We start from the raw sequence: 17,313 nt of genomic DNA, 5'->3' as shown, positions 1-17,313 counted from the left end.
ATAGTGTCATCCACGAGGACCCTGGCACAACTGAATGCAAGCACTGATGCACACTTACTTCTATAATAGAAATTTTTAACAATAAAGAACACCCAACTCCCACATTGGGCAAGACAGGGTAGCAAAATTCCCACATCTGTATTTTGGGCCAGCGGCTAAACCCAATGGCCACTTTGTTCAGTTTTCCAATAATACCTACAGGCTGTTTGGTAACTTTCATTTATAGTTTTCAGTACTTTATTTTTTATAATAATGAAAGCGATCATGGAAAACATGAGAAATAATAAAAACTAATATGGAAAATGACTGATAGGAGTAAGGGTTGAGGAATTATGGGTATCTCTTTGGGCTTCGGTTTCGGGGCAGTTCAAGGATTATCACTACTCTACCATCATGAGAGACATGATGGCAGTCTTAAGATGATTTTACTGAAGTTTTGTGTTTTTTTTTAATTACAGAATTATTTTCAATCTTAGTAGGTCAGACACTTTTTATTTTAGTTTTTGTTGCTTGATCGAGGAGTTTTTCCTCTTGATTATCAACACAATGTTTCTATTAAAAAAAAAAAAAAAAGTGGCTACTCTGCCACTGCAAAAGGTATATATATATATATATATATACTAGTGATTTGCCCCGTAAACTTGTACCTAATTTTCGATTAACTCCCTATCCCTTTTTTTTAGAAAATTAAGGATATGAACTTTTTTTTTGCCAAATTTCCCCCTGCCGTCTACATCTCAACAATTCATCCAATTTTCTGTTAAATCATTAAAAAAAAATTTGAAAAAAGAAGAAGAAAAAGATAACACAAAACTCAGTTTTTTCTTCCCCCCTCCCCTCAGGTTTTTTTTCCCCCTCCTCTGCCCGATGCTTCTCCCGAGGCCAGCCAACCCCACCCCCGACTCACCTCCTCCCGCCTCCTCTCTCTTGTCGCCCTATTCCCTTAGGCTTTAGGGTTTTGATCTTCTTTTTTGTTTTTCTTCCTTTTGTTCTCTACAAAGTGTCTCCCTCTCTCTCTTCTCTCTCTTCACAGACATCAACACTGCCCACTCTTCACCCGCCCCCTCCTCCTTCTGTCTCCCTCTTTCTTCGACATCCACAACCTCACCTCCCAGAAAACCCAAACAGCCACCCAAAAAAAAATTATTCAAGATCAAAACGCTAAATAGCCACCCAAAAAATTTCAAGATCTTTATTATTAACCTCACCTTACTCCCCAGGAAACCCAAACAGCCACCAAAGAGATCAAAGAGAGGGTGGTGATTTTGGTGGCTGTCAAACAGAGGGTGAATATATCATTATTGTTTCAATTTTTAATTTTTAAAAATTTTTAAATTTAAATTTCTATATTTATTAATTTTAATGTTTGAAATGACCACTATGCCCTCATATTTAACGGCAAATTGGATGAAATGTTGAGGATTTAGACGGTAGGGGGGAAATTGGGGAAAAAAAGTTCATATCCTTAATTTTCTAAATAAAAAAAAAAGGATAGGGGGTTAATCGAAAGCTAGGTACAAGTTCAGGGGGCAAATCACTAGTATACCCATAATAATAATAAAAACGCAACAAGCACCATTTTTATGGCATTTTGCAATCAAATACACAAAAAGCAACAAAGGGGAAATTACTTTAAAAATATTATATTCAAAAAGGTTGCATCCAAGTGAAGCAGCAGAATATTTACCTTTGAGTCAAACTCCTGAACCTTCTCAATCAACTTAAAACATGACTCCCAACAGATAGGGAGAAGGTCGATGAATTCTCTTTCTGAAAAGCTAGCATCTTCAATATGCAAACACAGAGACCTACAGGCTGCCAACTAAAATAAGAAAAGCACACGCTTAAGTAATTAAACTAGGGACAGCAACCAAATTTAGCAGCTTCTAATAACCTCAGAGCAATGAATGAAAAAAAATGAAGAGACAATATCTACATGAGAAAAATGTGCATACCCTAACAGATAGATCCTTGTCCTGTAGCAATCTGATCAAAGCACAATAAACTGGCCTTTTTGTGTCCTCTTTAATCTGCCAATAAAATGAAAAAAAATAAATTAAAATGACTCATTTTCCATATTTTAGTAGACACATGACAAATAAAATGGCTAACAGCTATTGAAAATGGCAAATAAATAAATCAGGGATTAGATTGCCATAATAAATATCACAAGAGCAGATCCATTGATTCTTGCAAAGCTCCATATCCATCAAAAGAGCACTCAAGGAAGGTACAATCAGAGGACTCCACCCCTCTATACCTCCAGAACTTATGCAACAGTTTACTAGCTATCATTAAGTCCTATATCTAGTTAATTTGTTAGTGCAGAAATAAAAATCAAGGGAAACAAAAGAAAACAAGTCCTAATAACAAATTAAAACTGGCATAACTTCATTATTATCTCCATAAATGTTTTTTATCCTAGGAAATTAATTAGGAAAAAGTATACATCCATATGGAAGGAAATGACAAGTTCATCACCAATATTATTTCCTTATTCATAAGAGCAAACTGGACTTGATGGCACAAACTTTGCCTGCAACATACATCAAATCTTCATTACGTCCGTACACTTCTTCACTTTGAGATAGAGTGCAATTCACAGCACATTGCATCTCTCCAACATTGAAAGATTTAGTCTTATATATAATGTCTCTAACTAGATATTCCCCTTAATCTATCCATTCCCTGAACGTGTAAGATTAAAGAATGGAAAATTAAAACCATTGTGTTGGCACAAGAAAGTATGGTTAATTATGATACATAGATACGTATGTTTAATAATATATACAAATCCAGTGAGTATATTATGCTACCTCAGAAACCCATTGTCCCAATATTAGTGCAACTTTCCGATGGATGATACGCATATTTGGATGATCATTTGAGAGTTCAAGGGATAATGCACCATTAAACCTGCAACGGTAAAAGCAACCATGGAGTTATGTCCCAACAACTTGTGACTGCTATCAGGTCAAAAGTTCACTAACAGATACGTGACTGCTATTAGGTTAACTCAGAGTCATAGTGCAATTATAGACCATAACAAACCAAAAGCAACCATGGAGTTATGTCCCAACAACTTCTACCTCTACAAGCATGTCAAGAATTTTGGTTTTTCTTTTCCTTTATTTTTCAAGCCTTTATTGCATCCTTTCTTTTTCATACAGGAAACCCTATTTTGCAGCCTTATATTATCATTTAGCAAGTATGACACTCAAACATGTTACGAGTGAAATATGCAACTGTCTAACAAAAGAGCACAAATATACAAAATGTAATCTCCATAAATCAAGGAAAAATAAGTAACTTGCCCTACCCTAAATCAATTTTCTCAAAACTTGTGGACATAGAACAAAAAAAATTGCACATGTGCATACTTGACGCCACAAACCCACCCTCCATACAAACAATACAGTATGCGAGTTCTAAGAAATAATCAGTTTAACAAATCACCACAATAATATATATGCCTCAACAATTCAATGGTACCTAAATTTGGATAACCTATACAAGACATGTGAATAAATGAATGGATATTAGTGTAATGAATAGACATACCAATCTTTAAAGCTCAGATAATTTGAGAGCTCGTAGTAAACATATGCAGCAGCACCATAAGCAGCATCTTTAAGAAGCAACCCTGGGGTTATTTCAGTCACTGAAGTTGGGCAACCATTCATTGCCTCTTTAAGGATGGAAACCACAACAGGACCTAGAAGCTAAAATTGATAAATTGAGATCACATAAGCACAAATTTCTGAAACTTAAAATATAAAATATAAAGTTTTTTAGAACTAATAATGTTTTGATAAAACCATCTAAAAACGCAGAAATGCACCAACCTGGCTGTGGTTTTCAAACAGAACAATGTATAAAGCTTCAGCACATGGCCTTAATTTTTCTGTCCACTGAACCATATCCTGCTCATGATGGAAAGATTCAGGACTCTGGTACCACTCCTCCAAATCATTTGTTGATAGAACAAAATACCTGCAACATATTACCAAAATAAGTATCCAAAGAGCATATCTAATAATTTCATTGTACCTTAAATAGAACCATAAGCTCTAAACCCAAATCCTTGCATCTCAGTGCCTTTCTGGCTCTACCATGACTGTAATCAATTGAATCACTATTCTAAATATAGTGAAAGCTTTGAAGCCACTCAAACAAAGGAAGAAAAAAAAATTTGTACACTATTAAAAGAAGGCGCACAATCACATCCAGGAGTCTTCCAAGATTCCCTCACACACCACATAGTTCCCACTTAAATACCTGGAACTCTCCGTGGAAATGTTAGAGCACCATGACATTGAAGTTGGTCATAGACAAACTAATGAATCATTTAAATAGTAAGATATCAGTAAGGGTTTTTAACTGCAAAGGTCCCTGAACTTATACCCGAGTTTCATTTGGTCCTCCGTACAAAGAAGAAAGATATCTCTTCAGCAGAAAGAATACAGTCAGTTGAAGAAAGATATCTCTTCTCATCAAATTCTTGTGCTTCTTGTTCACTAGGGTATATATCTTCTGTTCTAACTATTTCTTTTCCTTTCTTCTAAAGAGTCAACTTTTTTTAGTCAATTTGGTCATCCAGCTCTCTCCGTCGTGTTAATTGAGTCCTTCCGCCACATTCCATCAATTTGGCTGTCTATTTGAGGTGTGAAACTGTCAATTTGAGCACAAGTATCTTCTAAAACGACCTACCCAGCTCTCTACTGCCCATTTCCCTCCATAATCCCTTAGACTTTCAACCAAATTGAAACCATAAACCCTAAAATCAAGTCTGGAGATTGATCAGTTAAAGCTAATAAGCGCTTTAGCTTCAATCTTCAAAGCACGAGAGATAAATGAATTACATAGAACTCTCTCTCCCCCTCTTTATCTCTCTCTCTTGTTGGGTTCTTTAAAATGGGTTTTGTCTATTACGCAGATTCATATTCAATGGAAACCAAATAAAAAGAAAAAGAAGCTCTGCCTTGCTGAATTGGGATAGATAGGTGAAGTAGGTTTCAATTTGGGGGTAATTCCAAGAAATTATGAAGGGAAATGAGTAGTAGAGAGCTGGGTAGGTCGTTTTAGAAGATACTTGTGCCTAAATTGACAGCTCAAATAGACAGCAAAATTGGAGGACTGCAACGGAAGGACCCAATTGGCACGACTGAGAGAGTTGGATTACCAAATTGACTATAAAAAAAAAGTTGGAGGACCAAAATGAAACTAGGGTATAAGTAAAAACACTATATGTGAGTAAACAGATACCACATGCACATAAGAGTGAAGAGGTGCCACTGTACACTCAATCAATTATGTAAGATACTAGAGACACATCTAAAATATTTAACTTACATAAAAAAAAAATTACCAATTTATGACGCTAACATATAAAAACCCCACACCACCCCGCACAAAACCCCCCCCTCTTCCCCTCTTCCCTTTAATAAAACATTAAGTAAAAACAAAGCAAGATAATGCCATAGCAACCAGATAAAGTGAAACAGAGGTTAGAATATCATTACCTTCTTATTAATATGTTACACAAGACCACTATACGTTCACTTGTCATAAGGGAAGTCAAGACACCACTGACTGCACCAGATATGCTTTTCTTCATTTGCTCCAGTGTAACCACATTTTCATCCATCACCCGACCAGTGAGACTTGGCTTGTACTCTTTACATTCCAATACACACTTAACCATTACCATACATTGAATCAGAAACTGCTCAAACGATAACACATCTGGTTCAGGCTCTGTTATCTTCTTTAAACAGAAATCGACTACAGTTGGAAGGACACATTTATCACTAAATGAGTAAGGATGCCTTCCTTGAATTGCAATTAAAACCTTCATCAGCTTGGTACATGCCCTCTTTAGGAAGTCCCAAAATTTAGGATGTCCTTTCTGAAAGGAAGAATCTGGAAAAAGGCAACATTACATTTCTGGAAAATGTTGTTAAACAAAAACATATTTGCAACCATAACATAACCTTTCTACCCAAAAGATAGTCATTAATTAGAAGGGAAAAACTGACACCTGTACAAGTCTAACTGACTAAATAACGCAAATTAATGGATCTTAAACACCAGTTCACAAACTGAGACCCTTAATGAACTTGGGAAAACAGAGACATTTGGAAAACATATGAAAGGTTTAAATATTTTTGATGGAGAGAGAGAGAGAGAGAGTTCATATGATGATGAGGACATCTTTGTCAAACCCATTAGGGCTTACAAACGAAAGAGATGGAAGAGGAAATAATTAATTCAGTCTTCAAATCCTGCAATTCTGGAGCAGCTTTCTTTTGTTGTTGTTAGTTTCCTAGGTTCTCTAAGTTTTCCAGATTTCAGTAGGATTTCTAAGTTTCCTATTTTATTTGGATTAGGATTTCTTTCCTAGAATAAGTTTAATTTCCTTTTCATTCTAGGGTTAGATTATTATAAATACCCCACTATGTAATTCATTATGGAGATTTGAGATTTGAGTTATTGAGTCAAGTTTATTTTCCAGAGATTGGAATTCTTGGTGTGAAGCCAAGTACGGGTCTGAAGCCCCTGGAGTGATTCCAGACCTATCCTTATTCATTTAGGGCCCGTTCGGTTAAGTTTTAAGGGGTTGTTTTCATTTTAATACAACAAAAACACGGCAAGAACCTTTCGGCGGGCCAAAAGCAGAAAACACTGAGAATGTTTTCCTAAAATGAAAACAAGTTCACGTGTATTTGTAGAAAACAGAAAAAAGATGTTTTCATTCTCACGGGAAACGCTCAAAACAAGGGAGGTTGAAAAAGAACAGTTGCTGCTGCTCACTGTCGTCAATCTCTTGCTCAATCTTCTCTCCCCATCAGAACAAAAAACAAAGATCTCTCCCCCTCGCTCACCCTGCTCTTCTCTCCCCCTTTCTCGACCCAACAGCTACCACCCAATAGCCACTACAGGCCAATCGAACCACAATCACCACAACAGACCAGCCACCTGCTAATCGCACCACCACCCAGTCAAACCAAACGACCCTACCATCAATACCACCACCCACTAAGCAAACTGCCAAGTGGGGGAAGAGAGAGAGAGAGAGAGAGAGAGAGAGAGAATATCAGGCCTTGGATGGGATGGGAGAAGAAAAGAGAAAGGAGAGAAGAGGAAGAAAGAAAAAGAAAGGGACGGCGTCGGCTGAAAAAATAGAAAAAATAAAAAATAAAGGAGATAAAGATAGTTTTACCTTTTAAAAAACAATATAATTTTTTTTTTTGGTTAAATTATACATTTTTAAAAATATCTTTTTAGAACATAAATTCGCAAAAATACACTTGAAATAACTCACATATTATTATTCTCAAATTGTACTACCAGACATGTTTTCATTGTTTTTGTTTTCTGAATCTGTTTTCTAATTAACCTACCAGACGCATTTTCAAATCGTTTTCTTGTTTTCATTCTCTGAAAATATTCTAAGAAAACATTCTCCGAAAATGTTACCGAACGGGCCCTTAATTTTCTGTTTTCATTGTTTTCACTTCCGGTAAACTACCTAAATCTATAATTCACCCATATCCTACATCACATTATCCAGAAAAACCGTTTACACAGCCTCTTCTCGACATAATTTAAGCAGATACAATTTTGCTGAAAAATTAGACAGGAGAGCAGATCTCACAGTATGGAAGAAATGACTGAATGGCATTCAAGAGCACGGGTGAGACCTCCTTTACTGGCCGGACCTCCTACAAAATACACACAGATGAGTTATGAACGATAATTGTGCACCGCCATATTGATGAAAAGTGTCGGTGCAGCTGAGACAATGGTAAGACATCACCACCAATATTTTTTATCTTTTGCGTTTTGGTTGGGGGTGTTAACTACCTGTACACATTTTGCATCACTTGGAAACCCTGAAACTACTAACTGGCGTATTATCTTTAAGCACAACAGCCATCGCTCACAAGTTAGATAAAGCTCATCCTGATGTTGATCAAATGTATTTGAGTTGTAGCTTTCAGAAAGAGTAGAAAAACCGTGCAATATTGTTTGCACATCACTCTGCCAGAGATGCCAGCTATAATCAAAGAAATGAGATGATATCTGCAAAAAAAAAATAAAAAAAAAAATAAAAAATCCATAAGTACGAAGGTTTCGTATAAGATGTTCATAAGGTATACAAGAAAAACAACACCTTCATAATAAGTAATATATCTGTGTGTGCAGACTTTAAGGACCTTTCTTTTGCCAATACCTGAAAATATCTGTAAAGCTTCAAAATTCACTACAAAGAAACAAATGAAATTAACAGGCAGTTGCCGTCCTAAATAAATTGACTTCGAGTCCATCCTCATAAGGAAGCTCAACTTCAGTAGTCATCCCCATCACCAGGGGCTTGGAAATCAAGAGTCTTGATTCAAAACCAGATTTGGCAGAAACAGTGTAGAGCATGAGGTTCAAGATCCTCACTGCCCACACACCCCCTTCGAAACAAAAGATTGTGGTGCCCCCTAATTTTTCAACAGCAAAAACATCTCTCTACTCTACAACAGGTGTGCAGCTCTGGTTGGCTGCTTAAGTATGTGGCTATCAGAAAGCTAGGCTTCATAAGTTGCCAACAACAGAAAATAAATAATAAGGTTCATGACCACTAATTAAATTGCATGACCCCATATATACACACACAATCACATATTTAACATGTGTATTTTATTAATTATAATGATACATATCCGAAAGGCTTACGCCTCGACTCAACGACACGCCTTGGACAACATTGCTCCACACTACACCTAATAAAGCTCAGAAATCGAGTCAATCACGATCTTCTTCAACAAAAGACCTTTGAACTCATTAGTAAGAGAGAAAAAAAAAATTTTTTGAGTCATTCTGAAATTTCCTAGAAATTTTTATTGGTAGCTTGTCACACTTGACGAGAGCATACATCCAGACTATAAAAAAAAGTCCATGCCACAGGGGCTGTCCACATTTACAAGCCATGTGCTCCTTTACAATTAAGGCAACAGATTAACACTACACATTGCCTGCTCAGAGACTAAAACAAATTAACCAGATTAACAGAGAATTAAAATCTCAATTAGAAAAGACTGCTCCTTAAAACATATGATTGGCAGCTCAAGGAATATTTTACTGTTGCACAAGAATGAAAACCACAAAATGATATCTATGTTAAACTATTACAGGAATGAAAACTGAAAAAAGGGATATCTAGCTTAATCCCACACATAAATAACCTTTTAATGCCATACGGAAGACGCATTTAGAAACCCAAACCTCCTTAACCACCCCAATAAGGTTTTAACACCAATACCTGACCACACCTCAGCACATTGTTGATTTCATAATACAATAATTCGAGAAAATGGAAGACATCCTGTGGTGCAGAAAAATAGAGGAAATAGTACAGTAGCCTATACCTCTGCGAAGTTCTTTTGGTCTGAGATAAGTCGCTTAGTGGACAATTCCTTCAAAGTTCGAAAGAGAGTCAAAAAAATCCTGTGGGAGGAAAGAACATCTGTTGATTGAAGCTTCTGTGCTAAAACAGAAAAGAGCTCTGGCCTGAACATGTCATTAGGTTGATAGATCAGTACAAGTTTTACACGATATAGGAACATACAAAATATGTCAGGGGGCTGACGTTTGAAACCCAACATTCAACAATAAACACATCATTTGCACATGCGCAAACTCATCCAAGAAGAACAAAAAAAGGCATACAGAGTTTGCAAGTCTTGATAAGAACAAATCAAACTAAACAAGCTATGCTCACTTCTAAAGTATTTCGTAATCCAGCCATCTGCTTATCCTACAATTACTAAGCCATTGTCTGCAATGTGAACACGAGCATCTTAAACTATATGACAAATTCATATTTTTCGTCATTCAGTTCTCTCTAGGGTAATTTTCTTTCAAACTATAGGCAAAATATGGGATTCACGTCCAGTCTGACTTTCTGCAGCATCATACACCTTAGAATGTAGATCTTTATATCATTCTCTTTTTTAAAAAAAGGGAAAATTCATGCAAGGCTAATTCATGTAATTTGTGTCCCTAATCTTCTTTCTTTCCCCTAGTTCCCGTTTCTTGTAAGCAGTTGATGAAAGAAATAAAACCCTATAACATCCGGGATGGGATCTGCTGTCCCCATTTTCCATGTCCCTCTGTGTCCCTTGTATAATTTTTTGACATGTGTCCAACACCTTAACCCTAACATAACACTGTTAACTAATAAATTAGAAAAATAAAAACTAAACATTAAAAGAATAAATATAACCAAACAGCCACCAGTTTGAGTGCCCACCACCTCACCCGCCACAACCCCTTGTCCTTCTCACTGCAGACGAGCCCTCTCCCCTTGTCGTGATCCAGGCCTGGTTCGTGAACCTCCCAGTTTTCGTCGGATTACTAAAGAAGGCCGAGGAAGAGTTCGGGTTCTGGTGCAGCGGAGGCCTCGTGTTGCCTTGCGAGGTTGGGTTTTTCAAAGAGATCTTGAGATTTATCGAGAGGGATGAGAGCAAATTTGGACGGCTGGGATTGGAAGAGTTCTTGAAGATGGTTTCTGAAGTTGGTTTTGATTCTTGCAAGGAATTGGCGTCCAATGCTGGTGCTAATTCCTCTTGCCATGCCTTCACTCCTCTGCTGCAGAAAGCAAGGGCCTGAGGTGAAATGTTCTAGATCTTCTCAGCAATGTTAGGTTCTAAATCTGAACATCTCTAATGCCTTTGGTTTTTTTGGGAAAAGGCTTTTAGCTATGCTTCCAATTAATAGTGATTAGGAAATTGTATATGGTGGTGGGCACTGGGCAGCCAAAATGTGATGCCTTCCTTGAAAACCCATCTTGAAATTGTAGTACTTGCTTTGAGGGGGATTTCAATGAGATGTAGTTGTTGAACTTCTTCTTTTTTTTTTCTTTTTTTTTGTTTTTTTTTGTTTTTGGTTGTGTTTTCCTTCTCTTTTTTGAAGCATCAAGTTGTTTCAATGATGCTGTTAGTTGATGATGATGAAATCTTAGGAATTGTGTTAGCAAGAAATTGAAATTTTCTTCGGAATTAATGGGAGAGGGCTCGTCTGCAGTGAGGCGGACAAGGGGTTGTGGCGGGTGAGGTGGTGGGCGCTCAAACTGGTGGCTGTTTGGTTATATTTTCTTTTAATGTTTAGTTTTTATTTTTCTAATTTATTAGTTAACAGTGTTATGTTAGGGTTAAGTTGTTGGACACATGTCAAAAAATTATACAAGGGACACGGAGGGACATGGAAAATGGGGACAGCGGATCCCATCCCATAACATCCCATTATCAAGTTCTTATAGCACCACAAAGCTCAACCAGATTATAAGTTTATAACTTTCCTGCAAGGTCTATTTTAAAAAAACATAGAAGTTGAAGTTACAGTAAAATCATACCATTCTTTGGGGTAATCTATACGAGCAATTTTGGAAACGAGCACAGCCAACATTTGTGCTATCTGTGTTGGACAAAATGAAGAGAACAGGAAATTGGTAACAACTAAAGTTGAGTAAACTTCTAAGTTATAATATGCTGAAACATAGGGAGGAGGGGCAGGTGGGGGAAGTGGGAGAGAGACAGAGAGCTCATATCTTATTAACATCAAACGTATTAAAAGTAAATGCACACAGAATTTCCTTCATAAATTCCTGAACATCTAAATCTTGCCCCATCTCCTATCAAAGAGGTGAAGTTTTAAACCTTGGGGTTAGCCCAAGTGGTGAGTTAGAGTGGGGAAATGGGTTAGAGGTAGGAGAGGTCAAATGGTTCAATCCCTTCCAGTGTAAAATTGAAAAATTAAAAAGAAGTTAAAATTCACTTAATTGATGGGCAATTAACGAATAAAAAAGAACTCAAAAAAAGTTAAAATGGTAGCATACTGTTTTCTAATGCCAGTAATGTTGGGTGTGGCACTAATCTTCCTGAAGGATCTTTATGATGATAATAAACTCATACCTTGAACCCATTTAGGATATCTTCAATTTTTTTTCAATAGAAAATAAAAAAATTTAAATAAGAAGAAGAGATATAAGACAAGAAGGACAAAAGTGAAGCTGAGGTATACCAACCCTACAATTACAAACACAAAAAGAAAAGGCGGGTTTTACCTGATAGTTCTCTTCTCTAAAGTGTGATAAAAGTTTTTGTCTAAGATGTATTTTCTCCTCGTTGCTGATTCCCCTGAAAACACACACAGAAAACAATAGAAAGTGAACACAGATAGCAATAAACATGAGTGAACTGAAGCAGGCAATCGTGTTTGCTAATGAAATAGATGATTAATACACTTACGAGGAATCACGCCTGTGCCTCCAATAGCGATTAACACTATTCTTGAAATACACTGAAGCCATCAAGCGAACATCTACACGCGGTACCAAATCCTTGGCAGTTATGACTTCCTGCATAATTTTCTATTTTCAGAAATGTCCACGAACAAGATCGCATTCCGCATTTGACCTAAAACCCTAAAGAAATACGACGGAGAAAGAAAACAGCTGCTTACCATGAGACAAGAGCAGAAACCAGGCCTGGCCTCCGACTGAGAGAGCGCCGCCTCCGCCGGTTTGCGCACACTATCGTCACCACTCAATGAGTTGGTCAGCAGAGAGTACATGGCTGGTAGGTCAGACGCGGAGAGCGCCATTGCTTTACACCTCTCCCTCTCTCTGACTCTCCCGGTTAAGCAATTTTTTGCTACACCCACTTAAGCAATCGATGAGGGAATTTTTGTGTGGCTTTTTTTGGGGGGTTGGGCCTGGGGGTTTGTTTTTTTTCTCCCTCTTTTTTCACCCAATCTCCTAAAACCCTTTTGGAGAAAGTAAATTTGTTTTTATTACGATTGTAGATCTCTTTCTACATGACTTATTTATTCATGTTCTTTTGATAGGGATACAATTGCAAAAAGTTTTGTTCTCAAACGGGCATACAATTGCAAAAAGTTTTGTTCTCAAACGGGCCGTGCTGTGCTCGGCTGGCCCATCCCATTTAAACTCGTGCTTTTAACGTTTTAGTGTCTGGTCGGGCCGGCCCATTTAATTTATTGGGCTGTGCCATGCTGGCCTATTTAGTAAAATCATTGATCACGCCCTGGCCCAAAGTCTATGTCCATATTGAAACAGGCCGGGCCGGGCTCGTGCCATACTCGGGCCCAAGAATCAATGCATTTAATTTGAATTTTTTTCACTTGATTTTTTTTTTCCACTAGATAATTCAAATTATAAACATGAAAAATATAATTAGAGGCAAGAAACGATGAATTATTTGAAAACATTAATCAATCAAACATCCAAACAATATGAAATGGCGGAGGGCAAAAAGTGTCCAACTCCACAAAGTCCACTTCAACTTTTCATCTTTAAACAACTTATTATTTTATATGTGAAAAAATGTCTTGCTTTGATTACAAGAGAAACATATATGTCATATGTACTGATTAGATATCAAGTCCAATGTTGTTTAATTAATTTGTAGTTGATATGTTTAATTAATTAAGGACCCAAGTAATTTCCCTAAAATGAAAGACATCAAATATATATTTATGATTTAAAAAAAAACATATAAACAATGACATTAGATGTCAAATTATTGTATTTTGACTTTTGAGAAAGAAAAAAATGTTAAGTGGGCCGTGCTTGGGCTCGTGCCGTGCTTGAAGCGTGCTCGGGCCAAGCCGGGCCCATGTTGGGCCATGGGCCAGCCCGGTCCATTGGACCACATTTTTTGATCCCGGCCCAGCCTAAGTTTTCGTGTCGTGCCATGCCGAGCATTGCCCATTAATATTAGTGCTTGTGCCATGCCGTGCCTCATTTAAACGAGTTGAGCTCGTGCCGTGCTGGGCCGGCCCGTCCCGTTTGACACCTCTACTCTCCACCTCTGGTCTATATGCAATATCTTATTAGTTAAGTTCCTTAATTATGTAAAATAGGGAACTTTGGAGTACTCTTAAAAGTAAAATAAAATAATAAATATGGAGTCCTCTAAAAGTAAATAAAATAATAAATATGCAAGTATAACATCCATTTTAGTATAAAACAGGTTCGCAAAAGCTCCAAAACCACAACAAAACCAAACAAGTATGGTTCATTTATGTTTTAATTTTTTGTGTCCCTTTAAATTCTCAATCTCTAATTTAAAATTTTCATATTTTTTCACATCAAATTGACCACTCATAGCCTTTGCCTTAGCCAACCCTAGCTCACAATATAGACTGGTATTGCTGAAACGGTTCAGTTTATTTTCTTTATGTTTTAGCACATCTTTTGTGTCCCATTGCATCCTCAATCTCTAATTTGAATTCTCATTTTTTTTTTCACATCAAAATTGAACACTAAGGGCTCGTTTGGTACGTCGGACTGTACTGACTAATTTCCGTCGGATAGTATTAATCTGTTTCGGAGAGTACTGACTATTTATCCATAATATTATCGGGCGTTTGGTGCAGTCCCGGATAAATAATCTGACTAAGTTATACTGTGTTTGGTGATGTTTCGAATAACATCATATCAGACTATTTATAAATAAAAAAATAAAAAAACTTTGATAATTTTAATGGAAATTGAGATTCAAATGACACAAATTTTTTTTTTGGTAAGATTCATGTGACAAGATTTGTTTTTCAATTGTTTTTGCCAAGATTTTTTTTCATATAACCCATTATCATAATTGTAGTATCTCATAAAAATTCCAACATACTCGCATTCGTTAATAAAAACAATACCAAATAATGTATAATTCAAAGTGATCACATATTAAGGTGATAAGAGCAAAAGAGAAAGTTGTTCATAAACCAAACTACATCAAAGAGTGAATCACAACTCCCTCGCCCCAAGTAAGAGAAGAACAAATGCTTTTCTCATAGCACCATCCAATGTCAGGAATGTTTTTTCATCACTTGCTTTCTCCAAAATTGGCCGTAGTGCCTTAATTTGGTCATTAATAGACAAGGCCATCTTTGCTTTTCTAATAGCAATTGACAAAGAAAAAGAAATGGTTCCTAGAATTCAGGTTCATACAATTTTAATTTTGTAATTTTGCTCCCCTAGTCGTCAGGTATGTATGTATTCAACTAAACTACCAACACTAGCACAGTTATTTGTTTTTGGACAAAAACTGGCAATACTCTGTTTAATACCAATAATCTAAATATTCCCACAACGTCGAATCACTATATCACATACAAAGAAAACATTCGATTAAAAAAAATGCCAAAAAAAAAAATTCATAACCTAATTTCCACTAAAAATTTGAAATATATAAAGCATATTGGAGAGAGTATGAAAAAGAGAGAGAGTGAGAGATGGATACTTAGAGAAGAGTGAAGAAAATAACCTGTGGAGAAGATAGCAGAGAACAACCCTAGGGAGAAGAAGATGAAAAGAGCGTCTGATTTTTTTTCGTAGAACGCGTGTTCTTTTTCCCTAGCCGTATAATTAAGCGTGTATTATCTAAACCGGGATGTGTGGGTTGTATTAGTTAGTCAGGTAAGGAGAGTATTATTTAATTTTTTTTTCATTTAATTTTTAACAGATCTTTAGTGTCCCTTTTAATCCTCAATCTCTAATTTGAATTCTCATATTTTTTCACATCAAATTTACCACTCCGAGCCTCTGCAGCACCCAACATTAGCTGATGGTACAGACAGATATTGCTGAACCGTTTCAGTTTGTTTTATTTATGTTTTAGCACATCTTTTGTATCCCCTTGAATCGTCAATCTCTAATTTGAATTCTCATATTTTTTCACATCAAATTGACCACTCCTAGCCTTTGCCTTAGCCAACCCTAGCTCACAGTATATAATGGTATTATTGATCTAATTCATTTTTTTTTCATTTATGTTTGAGCAGATCTTTTGTGTCCCCTTGAATCCTCAATCTCTAATTTCAATTCTCATAATTTTTGACATCAAATTGACCACTTCTAGCCTTTGCCTCAGCCAACCCTAGCTCACAGTATAGATCAGTATTGTTGAAGATGTTCAGTTTATTTCATTTCTGGTTTAGCAGATCTTTTGCGTCCACTTGAATCCTCAATCTCTAATTTCAACTTTCATATTATTTAACATCAAATTGACCTCTCCTAGCCTTTGCCTCACCCTACCCTGGCTCACGGTACAGAGTGGTATTGTTGAACAGGTTCAATTTTTTTCATTTATGTTTTAGTAGATCTTTTGTGTCCCCTTTAATCCTCAATCTATAATTTGAATTCTCATATTTTTTTCACATCAAATTGACCACCCCTAGCCATTGCCTTAGCCAACTAAAGCTCACTGTACAGATTGGTATTGTTGAACTAGTTCAGTTTTTTTCATTTATATTTTTACATATCTTTTTGTGTTCCCTTAAATCCTAAATCTCTAGTTTGAATTCTTATATTTTTTTCACATCAAATTGACCACCCTAGCCATTGCCTCAGCCAACCGTGCTCACTGTACATATTGGTATTATTGAACTAGTTTAGTTTTTTCATTTATGTTTTAGTAGATCTTTTGTGTTCTCTTAAATCCTAAATCTCTAGTTTGAATTCTTACATTTTTCCGCATTAAATTGACTACTCATAGCCTTTCCTCAGTCAACCCTAGCTAAGTGTACACACTGGTATTGTTGAACTAATTTAGTTTTTTTTCATTTATGTTTTGCAGATCTTTTGTGTCCCATTGAATCCTCAATCTCTAATTTCAATTCTCATATTTTTTTCACATCAAATTGACCACTCATAGCCTTTGCATCAGCCAACCCTAGCTCACGGTATAGACTGGTATTGTTGAAGACGTTCAGTTTGTTTCATTTCTGGTTTAGCAAATCTTTAGTATCCACTTGAATCTTCAATATCTAATTTGAATTCTCATAAATTTTCACATCAAATTGTACACTATGAGCCTTTGCCTTAGCCAACCCTAGTTCAAGGTACTAATTGGTACTATTGAATAGGTTTTTTTTGTTTTTTGTTTTCATAAATGTTTGAGTAGATCGTTTGTATCCTCAATCCTCAATCTCTAATTTGAATTCTCATATTTTTTCACATTAAATTGACCACTACTAGACATTGCCTCAATCGACCCTAGCTAACGGTATATATTGGTATTGTTGAAGATGTTCAGTTTGTTTCATTTCTGGTTTAGCAGATCGTTTGTGTCCACTAGAATCCTCAATCTCTAATTTGAATTCTCATATTTTTTTCAATTCAAATTGACCACTCCTAGCCTTTGCCTTAGCCAACCCTAGCTCATGGTATACACTAGTATTATTGAAGACGTTCAGTTTGTTTCATTTATGTTTTAGCGAATCTTTTGTGTCCACTTGAAT

General features: G+C 36.3%; 1 protein-coding gene across 6 annotated transcripts in view; it reads right to left on the bottom strand.

Moving 5' to 3' along the window:
• Positions 1–12,796, bottom strand: part of LOC117629531 (importin-11) — a 29,367-nt gene extending 16,571 nt beyond the window's left edge. For 5 of the 6 annotated variants that reach the window (XM_034362044.1, XM_034362051.1, XM_034362058.1 and 2 more), the window contains exons 1-13: positions 12,514–12,796; positions 12,300–12,409; positions 12,116–12,188; positions 11,405–11,466; positions 9,420–9,561; positions 7,867–8,085; positions 7,658–7,724; positions 5,523–5,922; positions 3,846–3,993; positions 3,562–3,722; positions 2,817–2,916; positions 1,956–2,030; positions 1,688–1,822 (exon numbers count right to left, since the gene is read on the bottom strand). In XM_034362044.1, coding sequence (XP_034217935.1) covers positions 1,688–1,822; positions 1,956–2,030; positions 2,817–2,916; positions 3,562–3,722; positions 3,846–3,993; positions 5,523–5,922; positions 7,658–7,724; positions 7,867–8,085; positions 9,420–9,561; positions 11,405–11,466; positions 12,116–12,188; positions 12,300–12,409; positions 12,514–12,654 — 1,833 coding nt within the window. In that variant the 5' untranslated portion in view covers positions 12,655–12,796. Of the gene's footprint in view, positions 1–1,687; positions 1,823–1,955; positions 2,031–2,816; positions 2,917–3,561; positions 3,723–3,845; positions 3,994–5,522; positions 5,923–7,657; positions 7,725–7,866; positions 8,086–9,419; positions 9,562–11,404; positions 11,467–12,115; positions 12,189–12,299; positions 12,410–12,513 lie in introns of those variants that run through there. The other variant, XM_034362082.1, reaches the window with a different exon arrangement.
• Between the last annotated feature and the right edge of the window lie 4,517 nt (positions 12,797–17,313).

Source organism: Prunus dulcis, chromosome 1 (assembly GCF_902201215.1).
Source record: "Prunus dulcis chromosome 1, ALMONDv2, whole genome shotgun sequence".
Classification (NCBI taxonomy): Eukaryota; Viridiplantae; Streptophyta; class Magnoliopsida; order Rosales; family Rosaceae; genus Prunus; species Prunus dulcis.
Note: the sequence above shows the minus strand (reverse complement) of the source record. Positions and strands in the feature narration are given on the sequence as shown.